Source organism: Ambystoma mexicanum, chromosome 7p (genome assembly GCF_040938575.1).
Source record: "Ambystoma mexicanum isolate Mex_15411 chromosome 7p, UKY_AmexF1_1, whole genome shotgun sequence".
Taxonomy (NCBI): Eukaryota; Metazoa; Chordata; class Amphibia; order Caudata; family Ambystomatidae; genus Ambystoma; species Ambystoma mexicanum.
Genome location: NC_090939.1, coordinates 630,734,602 through 630,758,116, shown reverse-complemented (window position 1 = coordinate 630,758,116; position 23,515 = coordinate 630,734,602). Strand labels below are relative to the sequence as shown.

The following is a 23,515-nucleotide window of genomic DNA, read 5'->3' as shown; positions in this document are numbered from 1 at the left end:
GAGGGAAGAGAACCAGGTAACTAGCATATGCCAACTAGGAGGTGGGGACAAGACGAGAGTTGTGATGTACTGCTTACCGTGCAATTCACATTCTTGTAGTCACGGCATCCTCTGTCTGCCTCCAAGCCGGAGGCACCATCTTGGCATCAGTACGTCGCTACATCCGTACGCAAGCGCCAACTTGGAGTGGGCTTGCGGACATCCCTTGATGCCAGATTGAGGTCTGTTTCCTCCTCCACCATTGCCACAATTATGTGGCTGTGGACATCTTCCAAGCATGGGTGCAGTGGTGAGGGATTCTAACACCCAGTCCTTGAAACCCCCTCACGTGCCTTCAATATTAATGTGGGTGCCAACATCTGTCACATGATGCCTCCCAGTACTTGTTCTGGCCAAAGTTCTCTTTTGGTTTTTTTACTGGACGGCAACTCCAGAATGCACCTGGGAGCACCCAAGAAAAACCTGGATCCAAACCAGGGGAATGCAATCAAAAACAGAAATGGAATGGACTGGAATGTTTCTTGCCAAATAGAGATGAGGCACCAACCCCTGACCTAACAACCCCAGACGGAACCCAAGTGAGCAGTGAGGCAACAGAAAATGGACTAAGAGAGAGGAGGGACTAAATGGGAGCAATAAGAGACACCAAAAACCTCCCCAAAGCGAATTGGAATCAAAACCCAGCAGCCCACGAAGAAACCCACAAGGAAAATCTGAGCACTTTGCTGCTACACTGCAAATGGAAATTGAAAAGGGGGCGGGTCAAGATTGGGTTTTAAAGCTTTGCACTTGTATAACCAGGCATCTTGAGAATGATAGCCACAGTTTGGCCCACAGGGTCAGCTGAGTGCTTGAACCAATGGAGGGGAGGGATAGAATCAGGATGAGAAAAGTATAAAAGGAGGAAATAGCCACAGATTGGCTCAAAGGGCAAAGTGGGCGCTGAAACAAATGGAGGGGAGGATAAGACTAGGAAGAGAACAGTAATGGAGGGTGAAAAGAAGACAGAAAGTAGGGTTTTGGGGTGAGGTCAGGAAGTGTGGAGGGGAACTGAGAGTTCAGGCAGAGGACAGACAGTGGAGTAGAGTGCTGCAGAGTTGATGTGGAGTACAGGCGAGGTATTTGTTGTGAGGGAGAGTGGCACCAGTTGAGTGTAGTTTGGTGTGTAAAAGACGAGTGAAAAAAGATAGAGAGAGAAGTGCAGGGGGGATTACAGAAAGACAGAGTGATAAAGAATGTATGATGTGAGTGGAGAGTGCAATGAGGTAGTGGGAGTAGTGGTGAGAGTGGAGTGAAGCAGGAAAGGTGAAAGTAGTTGAAAAAGATAGGCATAGAGCGTGTGGTAGGATTAGGGCACAGAGGTGCAGAGAGAGGAGAAGGGTGTGGAGAGAGGTAAGGAGAGGGTGTGTGGATAGACAAGGAGAGAGGAGAGGATAAAAGTTTGTAAAGAGGTTAGGAGAAGGGTTTGGAGATGTGAGAAGAGGTGTGTTGAGCGAGGTGAGGAGAAGTGTAAGGGGAGAGTGCAGACATAGGAAGGAAAGGAGGTGAGAGGGAGAGGAACTCCTTAAGAACAAGAAAAGGGAATGGAGTGAGAAGCCCTGTGGTGCATTACTCTCTACAATAGGCAAAGGGGATTCTAGGGGCTTTTGGGGTATTATGGGGACTGAGCGTAACCCTATGCGTAACACGCAGCAGGGCTGCATTTCAGAATCTAGCTGTTTAGAGAACTTCTCTGGGCTATACAAGGAGGACAGGTCTGCCACTGAGGGACACGCCAGAGAAGAAGGCAATAGGCTGACAGTGGTGGTACGTAACTATCCTCTGCTTATCCTCTCCTATGAGAAAGTTGGCAGAGCCCACCACAGCCAAAAGCTGGGGAAGGCTCCAGGCCCAGATAGGCTTATATGCCACAGAACCCAGTATTTGGATCCCATACCTTACTAAGTTACATAATGCACTCCTAAAATATAATGCAGTCCTCTCCTAATAGGCCCAGGCCAAGATAGTTCACATTCACAAAAAGGGAGCTAGAGAGTCGCTGGCAAACTGCCGACCAATCTCATTATTGGATTCAGGCGCCAAAATCTATGCCAGAGTGAGCATCGCTTATCTTGAATCCTGGATCTCTAACAATCATATAATTAATCATTGTCCAACTCGGTTCTGTGGGGGCCTGAGCACAGTGGATCAAAGCCTATTGCTGAGATTGATATGTGATAAATATGCTGTCCTTAAGAAAATTGAGTGTTCATGCGATATTTATAGATCTTCGGACAGCATTTGATACAGTGTCCAGGAGTCGGCTGTGGGAGGTTCTCCGAGGACTGAACATTCCCCTGCAATTGTTCGATGCCATTCAAAGCTTATACTCTGGGAATGAAGCTGTTGTGCTTTGGGGTAGAGATGGAAGCACCTCTAGATCATTTAAGATTGAAAAGGAAGTCCAACAGGGGTGCGTCCTTGGCCCTAAGCTTTTTTGCATTTTTGTAAATGGTGTACTTGATGAGCTGCTGGGCTCCCAGTCTGATGCCCAGTGGTTGGCAGGAGATAAGATCCCGGCACTTCTGTTTGCTGATGATGCCGTTTTATTATCTCTAACCCGTATCGGTGTGTGTAAGCAACTAGAGATATTTGTGAATTTTTCTAAGAACAACGGCCTGGCTCTTAACATTGTAAAGACGAAATCACTGACCTTTAACACAAGACCAAGGAGAAAGGTTAAAGCTCTAAGGTTTGAGTTGGATGAGGGCCCCATAGAACATGATGACTTTTATGATTATCTGGGAAAAAGGGTCAAGGCAAGGGTCACACTGGCAAGGTACAGCAGTGCACTACTAAGATTTACTGTTGAACAAGGTAATGGTGCAGTGCGTGTCTCCCTTGAGGTTTAAAAAGTCCAAGGCCGGGCAGCACTCTATCTATAGGCAGAGTTATGGGGACAGCTAAACATTAATTCAATAGCCACTGTGGAAAACAAGTATATTAAGAATATTTTGGGACTACCATATAATGCGCTCAATTTACCAGTTCTATTAGAAACAGGGATGCAAAGTGTCAAATTCATCTGTCGGTTATGGCCTGTTTTTTATTGGGTTTGATTATGGTCGAATGACTTGTTGCTGAAATACAAAGAAGCCCTATTGGATGTTCTATCTCAGGCAGGGAGACCTTCCTTGCCTTGGTTTTTCCACGTTAAGGAGAGGTTACATAGCTTGGGCTTTGGGGAGTACTTGATAAACCCAAGCACCATAACCAACATCACCAAGGCAGTGATTAAGGTGGCATCTCTCCAAAAGGCTAATTGTGACAATCGCATCAAGGAAACAGAATCGTCGGTCCTGACACGTTATTGGACCATAAAGACCAATGAGGGCTACGAGGTCTACCTGGACTATGTAAACCCATAATGTGAAAAAGCTTTGTATACGAAATTTCATTTTGTGATTTTACTGATAGCGAATGGAATATTAAGGTGGCCCCATCCGGTTCGTTGTTTGGTTGTATGACCGAAAACATGGTCCATTTTTTTAAATGTTATTCCCGACCACTTTTTCACTGAGAAAGAGCTTCTTAAGGCTGCTATGGAAAGTCCGACGTTATCATACAATTGCTGAGGCCATAACTGTTTGCACCAATTCTAGTGATGTGCCTGCAGTCTACGCTACTTGTAAATATCTAGTGTGGGCCTGGAGGGTAAGACAGAACAAGGTAAAGATGAATTGCCATTGATGGCGTGTCATTTTATGAATTAACTGGGATGTATTTTTATCCCCTTTTTTCATTTATTTCCATTTTTATATGATGGTTTTATATCTACGGATGAATCATTTGTATGTATTGTTATGTGCGGAAATGTTGGCTTTTACAACATTGTTGATGGCCTTATTCTTATGAATGAATTATTTGAATGGATCGTTATGTGATGACATTTTGGCTTTTGTGACATTGTTTTCGAAATAAAGCACCATGAAATTGAAAAGGATAGACAGAGAGTGTGGTAGGATTAGAGCACAGAGGTGCAGGGAAAAGAGAAGGATTTAATGGATCATTATATGATGACATTTTGGCTTTTGTGACGTTGTTGTCGAAATAAAGCACCATGAAATTGAAATTGAAAAAGATAGACAGAGAGTGTGGTAGGATTAGGGCACAGAGGTGCAGAGAGAGGAGAAGGGTGTAGAGAGAGGTGATAAAAGAGTGTGTAGATAGATAAGGAGAGAGCAGAGGATAAAAGTGCGTAGAGAGGCGAGGAGAAGGGTTTGGAAAGGTGAGAACAGGCGTGTTTAGAGAGGTGAGGAGAAGGGTAAGGGGAGAGAGCAGACATAGGAAGGAAAGAAGGTGAGAGGGAGAGGAAGAAGATCAGAGGGTGTGAGAGGAGGCATAGAAAGGAGGGGTAGAGAGAGAAGAGAGAAGAGGGTGAAGCAGACAGAATAGTGAGATCAGGGAAAGAAGAGAGGGAACATGTGTGTGAGAGAACAGGTCAGAGTGTGTTACCAGCACATGAATATCACATCCAGGGTCATAGGCCACCAAGTGCCTACATACAATATTTAAATAGACATCTAGAGTCATAGGCCCCAACGATGAAGAGAGGAGCAAACACAGAGAGATTTGGTAGCTTTAAATGCTTCTACGCCTTGGTAGCTGAAAAAGTTTCAGCCGCCATGCTTGCGCTTGGAAGACCTATTTTTGTAAAAGAAATCTGTGGGAGAAAGGAGTCTGTTAGAATAAGGGATTTAGTGCAAAGCTACATTTAAGTATTTAAAAACAGAACAGAAAACCAGGAGACTACAGAGGCACCACCATTGATCAGAGCAGTGAAAATTCAATTGTATACTGGATGTACACGGAGCAAGACTGACACATGGAGGATATTCCTAACCATTCTTCCCAACTGCCATGAAATGGCAAACGAGAACTGTCAAGGCTAGCAAACTGGGTTAAGTAGGAAATAGATTGAGCATCAGACATTGAAGAAAACAGTGCACCTCCTCCTCTTCATGATCTTGCGTTGACCATGGATACCCCAGAGTAAATGGGAAGGAGATACAGGCACCTATTCGCCGACTACACTTCACCCTCTCTTCCTCACTTGTCACAGCTACCATTGAAGCTTCTGCATCCTTATGGTGGTGGTTTCAACAGTTTAGGAAAACAGTACAGTGTTTGAATTATTGTATACCATTATTAGAGTGTAGATATCATTCCAATCTGTTGATTAGTTTCATAAAATGTAATTTGAGGCTGATGCACTGAATAAGGCTGATAAGAACTGGATCAAACACAACAACTTTTCTTATTTTTGTCATGTGCTATCAGAATGTTATCTACACACTGTGCTTAGTCGTTTAGTACACATTATTAAATTTAAAAAGCAGTGATGATGAAAGTGGAACATTTGAAATACATACAACAGCCATGTGCAAACAAACTGAGGATATATTTGTCAATAGTAATAGTAGTATTAAAATGAATTTGGTGGTATGAATAGAAAAAACAGAATTGGTAAGGGATTCACCATGGAAAGGCCCACCCTTGTCAAATGAACAACAACGGAATGTTACTGGCAAGGGGATCAGCAAGCGAGTGATCAGATATTGTTTGATTATTAGAAACAAATAATGTGGCTATAAACATACTTAAATAAGAGCAAAAAAGATGAGGAAAGAGTTTGTACTATACGTACTTTTAACTCTGTAAGAAAAGCATGCAGAAGGTGATGGTAAGGATGAAGATAGCAGGGGTGGCATTGATGATGTTGATGATGATGATGATTTCAAGGTTTCATCCGAGGCTTCTGGATTTATCCAGTACGCTCGAGACGGATTACCTTTCTTACTAGAGCAGCTAACGTCACACTGGAAAACATCTTCACAGCTGTCGCTGTGCAGCCGTTCTTTCTGTAGAAGCTTGTCCACCCTCTGAATGATGCACTCCAGACTTTTGTCGACATTCACCCAGACCTTTTCCTTGTACCGGAAAAAGAAAGTGAAGAAGGACATACATTAATGATCTCTTATGAGACACGAAAAAAACTGTTGTCAATGTAAATTTTAAATAACCCCAAACAAAATTTGTCAACAAAATTGTGGATCAAGGACTGTTACAATCGAACATCTTAGCCTTTTCAAATGTTTTTGTCAGTGGCATTTATCAGAGTTATTGAAATTATGCTAAATTTTATGCTATTAAATGGGGAACTATACGGGATACATTACTCACCGTAATCCTATTTCTGATGCTTGTATCTGCTTATATTCACATGGTATGCATAGGCCGACATCTAGTGGTAGCCGCATAGTGTTACATTTTTTGTTTTCAAAACTCAAAAAGGGACGTCGACAGGTCGTGCTAGTAATACATCCCTATTGTGTTGTGTCTTGTACCCATGGCCCTTCACGGGTCGAAGTCCCTCAGATTGTTTTGTTCTGACATGAGGTAGCATGAAGTGTAGCGGGAGAACAGATGTAATAAAGCAAACAAGAGTAGATAAAGCCAGAAAACCTCTATGCAGCATCGACTTCAGAGGAGGAAGGGTGGGCGCATGTGACTTTAAGCAGATACAAGCATCAGAAATACGATTTTGGTGAGTAATGTATCCCTTCTGAGGCTTGTGTATCTGCTTAGATCACATGCTATGCATAGACTAGCGAGCAGTATCTGGAGAAGGTGGTGGGTTGTGAGAAGGTACAGTGGCAAACAGATGTTTTAGCAGCACTTGTCCCACCTGTGAATCTGCTTTAGAATGTGTGTCAATGCAGTAATGCTGAGTAAAAGTATGCATGGAACTCTATGTAGCTGCTTTGCAAATGGTGTCCAGAGGGATGTTTGCAATAAAAGCCAAGGTAGCTCCTGTACCCCTGGTAGAGTGAGCTCTTGGTGTGAAAGGCAGAGTTTTCTTTGATAGGGAGTAGCAGAGCTGTATGCATTTCACTATTCACCTGGAGATGGCGTTTTTAGAAACGTTGGTCTGTTTTTCTTACCGGTTTTGTCATAGTAAAGAACCGCCTGCCTTACATCTAGTGTATGGTGGTTCTTCTCAGTTGAGTTTGAAGGATTTTGAAAGAAAGCGGGTAGTTCAATGGCTTGGTTAACATGGAACTTGGATATGAATTTAGGTGAAAACCTACGGTGTGTTCTTAGTACCAACTTGTCTTTGTGGATAACAAAGAAAGGGTCTTGCACTGACAAAGCTTGTAGCTCACTGAATCTTCTTATGGAGGTGATGGCCACCAGAAAAGCTTTCTTGTATGTTAGATGTTTAAGGGTGGATTTGTGCATAGACTCAAAGGGAGGGCCTATGAACTTTGAGAGTACCACATTGAGATCCTACCCTGGAGGCGGGTTGGAAATGGTGGGGCAAAGTCTCTTTAATCCCTGCCTGAAAGCCTTAACAACAGGGACAACCCAGCAGGACAACTTGTTTTGAGAAGTGGTGAACGCAGATAGAGCTGTTAGGTGAAACTTGATGGAGTTGAATACTAGCACAGAGTCTAGTAAGTGGAGCATGTAGTGAAAAATGTGTGATAGAGTACATTCAATCAGGTTTACATTTGGTGACTGGCACCATATTACAAATCTTTTCCATTAGTTAAAGTAACAGTGTCTGGTGTTAGGTTTACGTGCCTCCTTGAGGATTTCCTTACACCTTTGAGGTAGTTTTTAATGACCAAACTTTAGGACTTCAGGAGCAAGCTGCCAAGTTCATAGATTGAAGATGTGGGTGTAGCGTTGTCCCCCCGTGTTGGGTGAGCATGTTGACTGGGCACGGGAGCTCGATTGGGTTGCACATCGCCAGTTTGAGCAGATGCGGAAACCAAGGTTGTCTTGCCCACATTGGATTGACCAGGATTAGAGTTGCTTGTTCCTGGTGCATTTTGTGCACTATTCTGCGGGGTAGTGGTGTTGGTGGAAAAGCGTAAGCAGATTTTCCTGACCAGCCCATCCATAGGGCGTTCCCCTTGGATCTGGGTTGGGAAAACCTGGATGCGAAGTCTGGCCCTTGTGCGTTTTGGCTTGTGGCAAACATGTCTAAAGGAGAATAGCCCCAAAGGGCAAATATATTGTCTAAAATTCCTCTGTTGAGTCGCCACTCATGTTCTTTGGGTAGGGGATCTCTGCTTAGAGAGTCTGCTAGAGAATGGAGTTCCCCTGGAACGTGTTGGTATACTAGGAACATGTTCCGCTTGAGTGCCCACTTCCACATTTTTCTGGGCTAGTCTGGACAGACTTGGAGAGTGTGGCCTCCCTGCTTGTTTATGTAAAACATGGCAGTGGTGCTGTCTGGGAGGACAAGCACTGTTTGACCTATTAGATACACCTGAAAGGCTTTGTATGGCTTTGAGTACTGCTAGTAGCTCTAAAAGGTTGATGTGATTTTGGGCTGTGATCTGTGTCCACAGGCCATGCGCCGTGTGCTGGAGGTAATGGGCTCCCCATCCGAAGAGTGAGGCGCCTGTTGTAACTATTGCTTGCACTGCAGGATTGTTAAAGGGTTTTACCTTAAACACATTTTCTTTTGTCCACCAGCGTAGCGCTTGTATTAGGGTTAGCAAAACAACCACTAGATCGTCCCACTGAGAGCGTGCCTGAGACCACTGTTTCGCTAACCACTCTTGCATTGGGCGCATACACAACCGTGCATGAGGAACTAGGTAAATGCATGAAGCCATCATCCTAAGCAAGCGCATTGCTTTGCGTATGGTTATTTGGTGACCGCCCAGATATTGAGGTATTTGCAGAGGTATGTTTTGTACTCTTTCGTTTGAGGGGAATACTAGCCCTTCTTCCATTGTTATGATAGCTCCAAGGAACTGTTTGGTTTTGCTTAGAACAAGACTTGCTTTTTTCTCGTTGTTTGAGAATCCCAATTGGAACAGAAGATTGATTGTCCTTTGAGTGTTTTGATTTGAGGGGAGGCTATGCCGAAGGGTAGCACCTTGAATTGGTAGTGTTGATTTGTTATTTTGAAGCGCAGGCATTTTCGACGCGCTGGAATATTGAAATATTGAAGTATGCATCTTTCATTTCCAAAGTTGCCATGTAGTCCCCCTGTTTTAGCATTGGGATTACTTCTTGTAGTGTAGTCATTCTAAATTCTGGAGGCTTGACATATGTGTTCGCAGGGCACATGTCTAGGACAGGGCGCACTGTAGGGTCTTTCTTTGGCACAAGGAAGTACATTGAATAGATACCCTTGTTTACCTGGTTTGCCAGGACGATTTCTATTGCGTTTTTTAGTAGCAGTGCTTTGACCTCTTCCAGGGGAATGCGCTGTTCCTCCTGTGTCATTTGTCTGAATCTTGGCGGGGGGTTGGGTGGTGTCTGCATGAGTTCTATGCAATAGCCTCTGCCCACGGAGGAAAGTACCCACTTGTCCGACTTGATCCCCTCCCATGCGTGGGTAAAATGAGAAATGTGACGTCCTACTGGAGAGGCATGGGAGGCACCTGGAGTGGGTGGTCATTGCTTTGGTGGGGTGGAGCCTCTGGAGGAGGAGGATCTGCCTCTACTTCTCGACCTTCTTTGGCCCCTTTGAAAATGTTGTTGGGAGGATTGCCCTCCTGGTTGTAGTTGGAGGACCGCTGCAAGTTGTTATCAGTTGAGTGTATTAAATGCGGCTCTCTGCACAAAGGGTTTGTTTCTGAGCTGTCCCAGGGATTTGAGGGTGTCATACTCCTCCTTAGCACTGTTCAGTGTACCTTCAATCGCTTTCCCAAATAAGGCATTAGGCTCAATTGGCATATTTAAAAGGGTGGTTTAGGTTTCCAGCTTGAAACTTGATTGACGTAGCGATGCATGGCATTTTAATGAGAGTACCTTCAACTACTATCCGGCCCGCATCTACAGCGTCCAGATTATTTTTCAGGATGCAGCTTGCCATCTGTTACTGTTTTTAAAAGCTGCGTTTTTAGGGGCTCTGGGGTCGAGTCTATTTGTTGTGAGATCTCATCCCACTTGTGGCAATTATAACTCGTGTTGTTGGATTCCCTTACTTGGTAAGCAGCCGACGAAACTACTTTCCTGCCCAATGTGTAATTCTTTTTGCACACCTTGTCAGGTGGGGCTTCAGCAGAAGCTAAAGACCTGCCCACTCTTTTCCTTGTGGTGGTCACCACGAGAGAGTCATGCGTTAGCTGCCCCCTGATGTACAATGGATCTGACAGGGCTGGTATAAACATCTTAATGCGAGGGTTGACTGCCCTTGTCAGGTTGGGGATAAGTAAAGAAGGCTGAGGGGGCGTGGCTAACTAGCCATGGAGTAGGACGTGCACCGACACTGCAGCTCCATATGATCCGACGGCGATCTGGCAAAATGCACTTTTAACAACTTCAAAGTCCCTGGAAATAACAGCACATGCGTCGGAACGCGTATCCCACGACATTATCCAACCGCGAGCTTGTTGGAGTAGCCGAGCCGAAGATACAGCTCTTTGTGTGCAGGACATGGGCGAGCACAGAGGCACACAAAATGGCGGACCACAAAGACATTTAGACTTCGTCCGCCGCGACTGCGGTGCAAGGCAGGATCAGTGTGCGAGGAGCTGGCCTTTGATGGGGCACCTGAAGGAACACAACTTGTCACAGTAACGGTGAGCGGAGGGGCGCGGCAGGACTAAGGCAGAGGATTGGGAAGTTGCAGTGGCGGCCGGCGGCACTCCCCAAGCGTTTCATCGCGTGGAGCAGACTGTGCAAACTGAAGTGGCCGGGCGCCACGAGATGTAAATAACAGGCGCGGCTGCCCAAACGCTCTCGCTGTGATATGAGCAGGAGCCGCGCACCAGTATTGGATACATTGTAGCGAAGACGGCGAATGCGCTATAGCAGCGCAGTGTAACTATTGTAGCAAGGGGTTCGGGACGACCAAGCTGAAGGAGAAGGCACGCGCGAATCGTGCTGTAGGGGCGGCTGGACCCAAGACGGCTGCTCCTTAACAAAACACACAGCTGCCCATTGAGGAAACGGACGCTGGCTGACTGGGGCCAGGGGTGAACACACCAATATACCATCGTGCTGGCACAGAAGGGAGAGAACCTGCGCACCTAAAGGCAGACAGAAGTGCAACACAGGGAGCCGAGGGCTCTCTGCGGGCGAAAGATAAGCAGATGACCCCAACGGGCAGGGGAGTCAGAAAAAGGACGCAGCCAAGGAGAGGCACAATATATGGTGTGGGCGAATCAGATAAATCTGACATCTGGAGTGGGATCCAGCGGATAAGGACATACATGGAAAAAGTGGCCTCTGAGACACTGTAAGACACTTAATACGTGGGAGGGCACAACCCACTCTTAATAAGGGCAACTATACGGTAATCACCCCATGGCTAGGACGACACAGTGGCGCAAAATCGATACAGGGAAGCAGGACTGTCACACAGGGGCTCCAGCAACCTTGGGTGCAAGACACATGCCTCAGAATGGTGGCGCGAGGGGTCGCCAGTAAAAGCAAGACTAAGCAAGCCACAATGGACACTTTTGCTAAAACACAACAATCTCCCGCTGCCACGACGCCCATAAACTCTAAGACACCAGCGGAGAGTGCTGCGGCAAAGGAAAACCATCACATATTAGCTGCTATCACGGAACTAAAAGACTCATGGGGGATAGCAATGTCAGACCTACGCTCTTCCTTGGAGGCTAAAATAGGCGCGGTAGGCACAGAGGTCACCCTGCTGAGACAAGATGTCAGGGGTCTGGCAGAACGGACAAGCAATTTGGAAAGTGTGGTGAAGACCAACACGGATACCAGCTCCAGCAACGCAAAGGAGATCCATGTGCTCAAACAACAGGTAGCCAATTTGGAGTCTTGCGCAGAGGAAGTGGAAGGGAGAGCGAGAAGGAATAACATTCGCGTGGTGGGCCTGCCAGAGGGAGAGGAGGGACGGGACCCGACGGACTATGTTGAGAACTTACTTTTACAGGGAGTTGAAGCCGAATAACTCTTGCAAGGATTTGCAGTGGAACGTGCACACAGAGCCCACAAGAGGAAACCGCGACCAGGGGCCCCTCCCCGTGCCATAATCGCCAAAATATTGAACTATAAAGACCACGAGAAGATACTGGAGTACTTCCGAAAAGGTGGGACAATCGAAAGAGCTTCAAGCACCATCACGGCGTATCCGGATTACACAATGCTGGTCCAGAGACAACGGTACAGCTACGTGGCTATCAAAAGTAGACTACGCGCGGCTGGGATAAAATATATGCTTCTGTACCCAGCCAAACTGAAGGTGGTGCACAAGAGTAAAATGTTCTTTTTTGACACTCCGGAGGACGCATCGACATGGCTGGATTTACAGGGTTGCCCGGAAGGAGATACGGAGGAGGCCCGGGAGGAACAGGATAAGTGACTGAAACATTGTATACACATTGTCATGGTGTAAGATGGGCACTCTAGGGGTGATTAGATAAAAACGTTGATTAATGGGTGTGGCAAAATGATGCTGATTTTTTGACAAGTTGCCACCAATGCAACGTATTTGAAGGACTTGAATATAGTAGCGCGAATACATACGCAAACTGCGTAGCAAATTGTAGTCAACTTTAAGCTCAGCAAGAGCGGCAGGGCGACAGCACCCTACCCCCCGATTTATTGTTGTAGTAGTAGTAGGTGCGCCACTATGGCGACCTCGCCCTGCGCAGCATCGAGCACAGGCGTGAGCCAGAAAGAGCTAGATGCGGGGGAGCCTGAGATCCAGGGATGGAGCTGGGCAACAATTGTTGTTGGGTAAGGGCTGGGTGGTGGGTGGGGGGGGAGCGGGAAGTTTGGGGTGTATATAGTTGTGGGGAGTTTAAGTTTGAACATGAGCCTATATGGAAGAATCTGTATCGCGCGGGAGGGTGGGATCTGTTAGAGGTGGACAAGGGGGACGGTAATGAGCCATGGGGGATCTTAAAATAATCACGTGGAATGTCAGGGGACTTAACAGCTACTTGAAAAGGAATAAGGTCATGCTGTATCTAAGAAGGCAAAAGATAGATATTGCGCTATTGCAGGAAACGCATCTGACACGGGAGAAGATGGAGTTGATTGTTAAGAAATGGAAAGGGGTGGTGGTGGGCTCGACATACTCTGCGTATGCCAGGGGAGTACTAATCTGGGTGGCGCCGCACGTTCCGTTCCAACCATTGCAGGAGGTGGCGGAGACAGATGGGAGGATGGTCATGCTGAGAAGGTTGGTGGAGAATAAGGAGATAAGCATTGTAAATACATATGCCCCCAATCAGGACACAGTAGCATATTTCAGAACTCTGTGTGCCAGCCTCGGCATATAGATGGATAGCGCAGTGATTTGGGGTGGAGATTTTAACTGTTTCTGAACCCCAACGTAGACAGATCGGATGGAAAGATTGATAGACCTTCCCCAGCGGCGAAAGCACTACAGACACTGCTAGATGACTTTCGTCTGGCGGATGTGTGGAGAACGAAACACCCCCAGGAGAGGCAATATTTGCATTACTCCGCCCCTCAGCAGCTACATACGAGGCTGGACTACGTCTGCCACGTCGGATGTGATGGCAGAGGTTACTCAGGTAGAATATAAGGCGAGGGTCCTCTCAGATCACTCGCCACTGGTTCTGGGATGGCAGTACCGCCCCCCGAGGGCACGGATTCCGACATGGCGCCTTCGAGCAGAGGCGCTCAAGGATCCAGTCTTTACAGAAGATATAAGGGAGGAGATTGCTAATTACTTTGAGGAGAACACGGGTAGCGTTGACTCAGCAAGTACATTGTGGGAAGCCTTTAAGGTAGTAATGCGAGGGGTTGCCATATAAAAATCAAAAGGCCTGCAGGGAGGGGTTCTGGCTGACCTACGACGGACGGAAGAGGAACTGGAGGGAGCATTAAAGGGCGGATGCGAAGACATGGAGCGGGTACTTGGGCTGCAGCAGAAATTTGCGGAGCACTGGGAAAGACTCTGCAACCTTAACTACAAAAAGTACATTGAGAGACAGCATGCGGGAGGGGATAAAACAGGACGGCTGTTAGCATGGCTATACAAGAGCGAGGCTCCCAGACCCACGATTAGAATGATAATGAGAGAAGATGGTAGCGTAGTGGACACCCAAGAGGGGGTCAACGAGGAGTTTGCAGAATATTATAAAGAGCTGTATGCAGACGAGAAGGGAGGCAGCCGTGAGGAAATAATAGAAACATTAGAAGACATAGGACTACCCATGATAAGTAAGGAGGAAAGGGAGGAGCTAGACGCACCAATCACCCTGGAGGAGTTAGAAGAAGTGGTGAGGCAGCTACCTACCTGCAAGACCCCAGGGGCGGATGGGCTCAATGAAGCGTTTGAGGTGGGACGGTTGCCGGAATCACTCAGAGAGGCGGTCATAATACCGCTTCCCAAACCTAATAAACCTGCGCACAGCTGTGGCTCTTATAGACCTCTCTCGATGTTGAACCAGGACAGCAAGATATTGACGGTTGTCCTGGCAAACAGATTTCAGAGAGTGATTAGCAAGCTAATACACCCTGACAAGACGGGCTATGTATAATAGGAATATAACTCATAATCACAGGCGACTCTGACGGGTTGTTGAATGGGATAGTACGACTGAAGGTGAAATGGTGATCGTGTCCTTAGATGCGGTCAAAGCTTTCGACTCGGTCAAGTGGCCATGGTTGCTGGCGGCCTTGGAGAGGTATGGTATGGGGCCCGGTTATATGAGGTGGGTGAAGATGCTATATAGCGAACCACTGGCCAGAGTTAGAATGGGATCAGTAATATCTGAGAGGTGGTAACTTAGTAGAGGCACTAGGCAGGGGTGCCCTTGGTCCCCGATGCTTTATATATTAGCCCTAGAGCCCCTAGCAATATACCTCAGACAACAATATGATACGATAGGTATTGAAGTGGGGGGGGACGACATCTGATCTCCTTATATGCAGATGACTTGTTGCTATACTTAATGTATCCAGAGGAAAATCTCCAGTACATACTGGAGGGGATGGCGAGGTATGCAGGGCTGTCCGGGATAGCGGTGAATCCCCAAAAATCTAGTATGTTTCTGCTGGGCAGCTATGAGGGAACCCCTGAGAGACGGCTACCGGTGTTACAAATACCATGGGTGGTTAGTTCATTCCGGTACCTTGGGATAGAACTGTACCACACGGTGGAGGAGGAGCATAAGCATAACACTGAGGTGGTAATTGGGAAAATTGAGAAGTCTATGCAATTCTGGGTGAAGTTGCCCCCAGCAATGATGGGCCGGGGTGCAATGCTAAAAATGGTGGTCCTGTGTAGGCTTTTGCATTATTTTAGCAATATTCCATACATGATACCCAAGAAGTTCTTTGCAAAACTGAACAGTATGTGTAGGGATTTCTTGTGGCATGGTACCCGGAACACAGTGGCGCTGTGGAAGCTGCAGAACTTTTATGAAAAAGGGGGGATAAAACTACCCAATTTTGAGGTGTACTATGTTTGCAGTCAGCTACAATATGTGGCTAAGTGGCTCTCAGATGAAGCGACCCCTGAACTTAGGTTATTTGAACATGATTGTGCCCCATTTCACTTAAGAGAGATGATCTGGCTGCCCAAGTCCGAAATGAGAGAGCACCCTAGGATGATAATGCTTGGGTGGCAGATGTGGCGTCGGGCATGCCGGATGATGGAGAACCCATTCCCATGCTCCCCGCAGGTACCGCTGGTCGCGTTGGCAGGGGAAGATATGCAGTTAAGGGCGATAATCTGGACCCATTGGGAATCGGTGGGGCTGGTAACGTTGGGAGACGTCTGGCAAGTAGGGACCATTTTGGACTTTGAAGTCCTTGGAGAGGAAACGGGATTGCATGCGGGCCAGTATATCACATATCACAGAATTGTGCAGAGAATTCGGAAAACGTGGCCTGAAACAGTATTGGAAGAAGAACCAGATGCCATCATAGAGGCAATATATGATATATGGGATGGGGGCATGAGATTTCTAGGCTGTATGAGATGGTGATGTCTAAGGTCGGAAAGGACTTGACACAATTGAGGCTAGATTGGGAAGCAGAAGTGGGAATCCCGATAGAGGATGGGATGTGGGAATGGGCCATGGGATACCATAAGGTGTCAAGAAATGCGAGACTAAAACAAATACAACTATATATAACGCACAGAGCATGCATGACACCTATGAGGATATCCAGGTTTGAAAACGCTGGACGACAAGCGTGTCCCAAATGTGACGAGGAAAACGCTGATATGACACACATGTTTTGGTCATGCCCAGTAATTGAGCGTTTCTGGGGAGAAGTGGCACAAAAACTAGCGGAAAAGGGGGTCACGATAATCATAGATTCAGCTTGGGCCTGCTTGCTGGGAGGGTTCCCCAGATCATCAAAACTTAAAACTTAAACATGTTGGTAAACTGAAAGATTTGGCATATGTGCTTGCTAAACGAACGATTGCCATTGGATGGAAGACTTGTCACAGGCCACGGGTGGAGGTGTGGTGGAAAGAGTTACAGAAATGGGCAGAGGCAGAAACAGTGGTATGGCAAGAGACGAGCACTGCAGGGGTGGAAGAAGAGACAGTGTCATGATGCCTGCCCCCGGAAGACCAGACCAGGCCCAGCAGCCCCGGAAGCAGGCATCATGCCACTTGGAGCATGCCCAAAAGCCCCAGTTAGGGGCTGTTTGGGTGCAGTCCTGGCGCCTATGGCGCCAGGCTCATAAAGATAAAGTCAGTCCTGGCGCCATGGGCGCCAGGCTCATTATTGATAACTTACCTGAAGCAGACCATGCTGCATACTCACCTGAGGCAGACCATGCTGCATGAAGACTCAAGCCAAATGAGGCTTAGGAGGGACTATTTTACTGAAGGGACTATTTTGTTACTTGGGTGGGGCTGTGGAAGAATACTTACCTGGATCTTCTTCCAAGGCTATTTAAACCACGCCCGGACAGCCACACGTGCTTCGCATTATTCTGCTTGCTGCAGCGTAACGCTCACCGTGTTTTCAGCAGCTCCAGTCTTCAGCCACGCCCACTTCAGTCCTGGGACTCCTGAAACAAGAAGAAAAGAAGGATAAAGGTTAGAACTGGAGTTTTAACTTTAATCCTTACCTGAATCCTGATCCATTTCGCCACGGAACTGAAAGACAGAAGTCTTTGAAGCATCGCTTCGCATTCCTACGGCGCGCGCTGAACTCACCTGCTTGGCGGTACTTCAGCATTCCATCACGCTCTCTCCATCTCGCGGCCGCCCTCGACACCTAAGGAGACAAAGACAGCAAGGTGAGCAAGGGGACTCTCTAAGGCTATACAAGCTACCCCCAAGGACTTACCTGATTTACCACGGGAGGTACTCACCTCATCTCGGGTCGGCGCAGTCAACTCTGCTTCATCGCCGTACCCCGGCCCCTAAGGGGAAAACCACAATAGATTTACCTGAATCTTACCAATTGCCATTTGGAAATCTTCGAGTGGATTAATCGGCAACCTGCAAGGAATCGGACAGAGTGAAGATCAGCCATTTGAACTCATATGAACAATTGGACTTTAGAGTCAATACTGGAACTCACCAATTCCTCTACACCAGTGAAGTAACTGGTCATCAACGCGCCCCTGCGGTCGACGCAGGATGGAGAGCTCATCCTTCCAAACCATCAGGTGAGACTAAGGAGGGGACATCAAGAATGATCTGTGAGAAGACAACGGGAGTGGGGAAGGTGGGTTGACACTCAATTCCACGGGTGGTTAATTCCTATTCTCCTTTGCAGAAGAATATTCTTGCGAGCCAGACAAACTAGGCTGAGCGGGCCAGTCCAGTCAGTCATCTCGGCGCTACACGTCACGCTGGTGGAAACAACAGCGGCCCAGTTCCGGTCGACGCCCCCGTGGGAACTAGGTGAGCATAACAGACAGGTACCCTGATGGCATGGAAATCATTAATAGCGGAATTGTTTGGAGCAGTACAGGATCGGACAGAATCTATGGGAAGCGAGACCCCACCACGTGCGGCGGATACAGAGCACAAGGAACAGACAGGCTCATGAAGGGGGGCGGGAGGGGGGGAGCAGTGACTAAGATTGAGTATTAATACAATTGTCTTGTTGTGAAACGCACTGCGTGTTTGGTTGTATTGTTGTTAGGTTTGATTCAAATTAATAAAATTTGTTTAAAAAAAAAAAGTAAAGAAGGCTGAATGCACCTTTGGACAGATTGGACCAGTGGAATGAACTGTGCTGCAAATCTCTTATCCCCAAGGGTGTCCTCTACAAAGTCTTTGTTGACTTGAGCCTCCTGGGTATCGATTTTAAAATGTTCTGCAGCTTTTAAAAGAAGATCATTATACTGCAGCTGGTTATCCACAGGGGAATCAGCCACAGGTTGGTCAATATGGTCTGGAGATTGGATGATGTATTGTATTGTATTGTTTCTTTAGTCATAGAACGCACCAGCCGTTAGGCAACTGGGCGCTTGTGAATTCTTAGGTTACAGTTACATAAATATTTTACATTTCTTGTGTTGCAGTTACAAAAATATCTTACATTTACATACAGAGTGTCAGTTACAATTTGAGGTCATGTTTGTATTTACAATGAAAAAACAGCTAGCGGCATTCAAAGGTAAAGCGTCAGCAGTCATTGGTGAGTAGCCAGAGTTTAGAATTAGTTCTGAACGAATGGAAGGAGGGTGTGGCTCTTAGAGGATCCGGGATGGAGTTCCACAGATGAGCTGGCAATACTGGGAAGCTTGAGCCTCCAGTTCTTTTCAGATTAAAGTTAGGGATTCTAATACTATTGGCTTGGGCCTTTCTGATGGGGCGTTCGGATGTATGCTTAGTGAATTCTTCTGTGAGGTATGCGGGCGCTTTGCTGTTGAGACAGTTGTGAGTAATGTTTAGGGTTTTTTGTTTGATTCTGTCATTAATGGCCAGCCAATTGTCGGCTCTTCTTTGGTCGGATATTTGTTTTCCTTTAGGAATGCCTAGAGCTGTTGTAAGGGCATTGTTTTGTAGGGTTTGGAGTTTCTTGGTGTTGTGTTTGCTGGTGCCTAGGTAAAGTGTGTTGCAATAGTCTAGTTTCAAAAGTATAAGGGCTCGTGCAATGGCGATGCAACTGTCAGTAGACAGAAATGGTTTGCATGCATGGATTAGGTTGAAAGTGTAACTAGTTGCTGACGCTGTCGCATTAACTTGCTTGTCGAGGTTGAGAGCTGAGTCTACGTAAAATCCTAAGGTTTTAACTTCCTTGGCTACATTGATTTTGATAACATCAATGGTGATGGATTTGTACAAGTGGGAGAGTTTGTTTAGTTTGCTGGGGGATCCAATGATTAAAATCTCTGTTTTGTCGTCGTTGAGACATTGACCGTGTGTGGCCATCCACGTTTGAATGATTTGATAGATTTTGTTTATTAGGTCAGTGTCTTTGTCGTAGTCTCCTTGGATTGATTGATTTATTTGGGATGAGGATCTGGGTGTCGTCAGCATAATTGGTATAAGAGACACCCAGTTTGTCCAAGATATCGAACAGTGGCTTTGTAAAAATATTGTACAAAGTAGGGGAGACACAGGACCCCTGGGGAAACCACAGGTGATGGGAACTGGGTCAGCAGCTGCGGTAGGCGAGAATACTCTTATAGTTCTATTATCCAAGAATTAGTTTATCCACACAGTGGCCTTAGTGGAGATGTTGGCAGCCGATTTGAGATGGTTACATAATACTTTATGCTCTACCACATCAAAGGCGGCTGACAGATCTAAGAGTAGAAGAATGGAGGTGTCTCGTATCTTTACGCTCATCTAGTTGGTTTTTGAGATCAAGAAGAGCCGTCTCAGTTCCGTGTCTAGGTCTGAATCCAGATTGTCTTGTGCCCAGTAGATTATTAATCTCCAAGTAGGATTGAATCTGTAGATAGGCAGCTTTATCTAAGATTTTAAGGAGGAACAGAACTGTCGTTATAGGCCTGTAGTTAGTTGGGACATTAGGATCTAGGTTAGCTTTTTTTAGGAGGGGTAATATCCAAGCATTTTAAGGTTGGCAGGCACAGAGCATGATTTAAAGGATGAATTGATGAAGGAGGTGACGAAAGGGGCTAATTCTTGTGCAGCTTCTTTGATAATTGGAGCTGGACAGGTGTCGCCAAGACAACAAGAGGGTTTAAGAAATGTAATGATGTTCTTAGCTTCTATAATGGAAATGGCTCTAAAGTTGAATTGGTTGTGTGGTTTAGTTTGGTTGACAGCAAGTTCCTGTAGGATGGTTTCTTATACATCATCATAATATTGGTCTGTATCCTCTATGTCCCCTTGGTCTCCTTTGTCTGCTATTGAGCCAGGGTCCTGCAAATCTATAGGGTCAAAATAGTGTAGTTATCATTCTTTTTTTAAACAAATTGATGCATGTCCATATTCACACAAATAAAATAATTTGTAGTAGTTGGCGATCATGTAAAATACATGATCGCCAACTACTACAAACTATTTTATTTGTGTGAATATGGATCAACATGCATCAATGTGTATAAAAAAAGAATGACAATGACAAGCCCTGATTTGAGAAAGGCATCATAAGCCAAAACACGTGTCATCACAAAGGGCAACTTGATAATTTAATTATCACTAAGGGCAACTTGACAATTTAATTGAATATTTTTTGCCAACAAATAAATAACTATCTGTACAAGAACGGGCGCAGTCTAATGTCTGAGAAATTGGTGTATTGATGTTACAAGGTGGGTTATTTGGCTTTTTGACCACCACACTCAGTAGGACGCGACAGCGTTTTTTGAATATCCAATCTGCAAAAAAGTGAAGGCACACATATTGAGTGTTTAAAGATCAAGTGTCACCAAAATTGACCAGCCCCTTAAAAGCCAACCTTTTGCAAACTATTTCAAAATAGTATAGGTCGTCAGATATGTTTTGATAGGTAGAGGTACTAGGCTGTGTCACGTCTAGGCGGGGTCTTTGGGCATCAGGCTGCATATTAGTTGCTTCACATTGAGGGGGCCCCTGGACGTTGGTAAGTTAATCAGGGTGTTGATCAAAAAAGTTAACAAAGCTAGACATTCTCCTCATTACTCTATCAAACTGTTCTGGGGTCCATTGAGTGGAGCTTGGTAACACTGTGGGAATAGGGGTAGGGAAAGGCTCTGGTGCAGGGGGCTGTTTGTGTTGGATTGCCCCTGAGAGGGTGTCACTAGAGGCAGAGTGTTCTTAATCCTTTGTAATCAGTGATTTTTAGGATACTGGTGTCAAAGATTTGTAGGTCTTCATTATTTGCAGGAAAAAAAAGATGCACGACAAGATTCTCAAACTTTTTTTTACCCAAGTAATTGAATGATAGAGCACATCTCATCACTTGCGCCAAAAAAAGAGCCACCTAATCCACTATGGCATCTGAATGGACGCATATAAGATGCGCCCATTCAGATGGCCTTTTTCACCCCTTTGGGTAAATAAAGGTCTGTATCTGATATAATACGGGCCATATATTCTGCGCCTACAAAGTTCTGCAAGTGTTAAGCGCCGACAAAGATGTAGTCCAACCTCACGTGAAGGTTATGCGACAAGGAGTAATAAGAGTATTCTTTCAAGTCTGGATGGATCTCGCGCCACACATCTGCTAAGACAAGTTCAGTCAGGGAGGTATCAAGGGCTATTGTGGCTGGGGAAGATCTGGACCGAAGTGGTAAGGACCTGTTGCACGTAGTGTCACAAACACAATTAAAATCTCCTCCCCATATAAAAAAGGTATCTCTGTGAGGGGTCATACGGGCGCTCAATGTTTGAATGTGTGCTGGCATAGCATGGTTTGGGAAATAAGAATCGACTATGACCACTTCTGTACTACCTAAATAGCCCCTGAGGATAACATATCGGCCCTCTGTATCTGTCACAACTCAGGAACTGGAATGGAAGCGAACTATTGACCCATACAAGGACTCCTCTTGCATACCTGGAGTAAGGGGCCCCATATACTGTGCCTCCCCAGCATCTCATCACCGTCTCTTGCTCTTTGTCCGCCAAATGGGTTTCTTCGGGCAGGACTATTGAGACCTTTAAACGCTGAAGATATGATTTGACTCTGTTCCTACGTATATATGTACAAGGCCACGCACATTCCATGTGACTATACTATGTTTTGTACATGTTCCTTTGGCTAACAAGCACTGGTACGCAATGTCCCAGGGCACACCCAAATGCAGGAGTAAAGGTAGAACTATACATATCTCAGACAGTAACCAGTGTTGCGTACTTCTCAGCCTCATGCAGCGAATCAAGCAGTGGTTATGTAAAATCACATTGGTCGGGTAGATCAAACTAAACTTAAACAATCAACCCCGGAACATGGGGACCCAACTATGCCCAACAGTTGCAGTCCTTTCGGGCTCACTTGTGCTCGCTTTCCCTAGCGGACACCAGTCTGAAAGGTCATCAAGGGTCCATTGCCGATTGTCCATATGGATTGGGTGGATTCCCATCAGTGCTCTGTGAGCTTGGTTACCAGCTCCAGCATACTAGCTGCTGTTTCCTCGGCTCCTTGTATATGTTGTCTTAAGCTGTTATGCAGCCTTAGGCAGATCTTCTAATAAGGTATGCAACTATGTTGTCAGTACTTCCAAAACTAGAGGGTGCACTCAACCTTCCGTGTCTGGGTGTCTTATCACAATGGGATGTGATGATGCTTTACAATAGTTGCGATCTAAGTGGTCCCAGTCCCATCCTCTTGTTGAGTGGGATCTTCATATGTGTCTAAGCTGTTGTGCTCCAACCACATTGACACTGCCTGTAGGCTCTCGAAAAACCACAATCTTCCTTCGTGTATTACTTTAAGTCTTGCTGGATACGTGAGCATGTATCTTATCCCTTTCTTCCAGAGCCTGGCTTTGACTGAGATAAATCAGTTTTGTTGTTGCTGAACCAAGGGGGTATAATCCAGGTAGATGGCTCCTTCGAACCCCCTCAATATCTTGGTTATGATAGGTCGAGGGTGTGATCCAGGTGGGGGCTTTTTTGTAGCAATCAGTTAGCCCTTTCAACTGCAAATCCCTGAGATAATTTGCTTGGGCCGACCTCTTGCAGGGGCAGATTTTCAATATAGTTTGTTGGGTCTCTGCCCTCTTCGTCTTCTGGTATGCCAAGCACCCCAACAGTATTTCTTCGGGAACGGCCCTCTGCATCTTCAGCTCTATGTTCCAGGAAGTGATTTTTGGTTTCAAGGGTTTTCAGCCGGATAGGGAGATCGGTGGTGGTGGCAGTGGTGTCTTTTAGAAGTTCCTCAGTGTTTGTTACTCGGTCCGCCAAGGACCGCACCTCTACTTTGACCTTGTCTATCTTGTGTTCTAGGGAGGTCTTGAGTGTTGCAATCGCTGCCAGTACCTTGTCTTCTTGTGGTTCTGCACAAGCTTCTTTATCTGCTACACTTGAACAACTCTCTGTCGAGGTCTGAGCCTTTGTTCTTCCGAGTCCTGCAAAGGAATCCATGATATTGACCTTCTGCTTCCTCTTCGATGAAGGCATGGTGTCTGTCTTGGTAGGAGTTAGTATGCAGCACTGCCCACGTGCCTC

General features: G+C 46.1%; 1 protein-coding gene across 16 annotated transcripts in view; it reads right to left on the bottom strand.

Annotated features, from left to right (window-relative positions):
- Positions 1 to 23,515, bottom strand: part of INPP4A (inositol polyphosphate-4-phosphatase type I A) — a 2,396,889-nt gene that overhangs the window by 858,167 nt on the left and 1,515,207 nt on the right. For all 16 annotated transcript variants that reach the window (XM_069636670.1, XM_069636669.1, XM_069636663.1 and 13 more), the window contains one exon: positions 5,831 to 5,969. In XM_069636670.1, the coding sequence (XP_069492771.1) occupies positions 5,831 to 5,969 (139 nt within the window). The remainder of the gene's footprint in view (positions 1 to 5,830; positions 5,970 to 23,515) is intronic.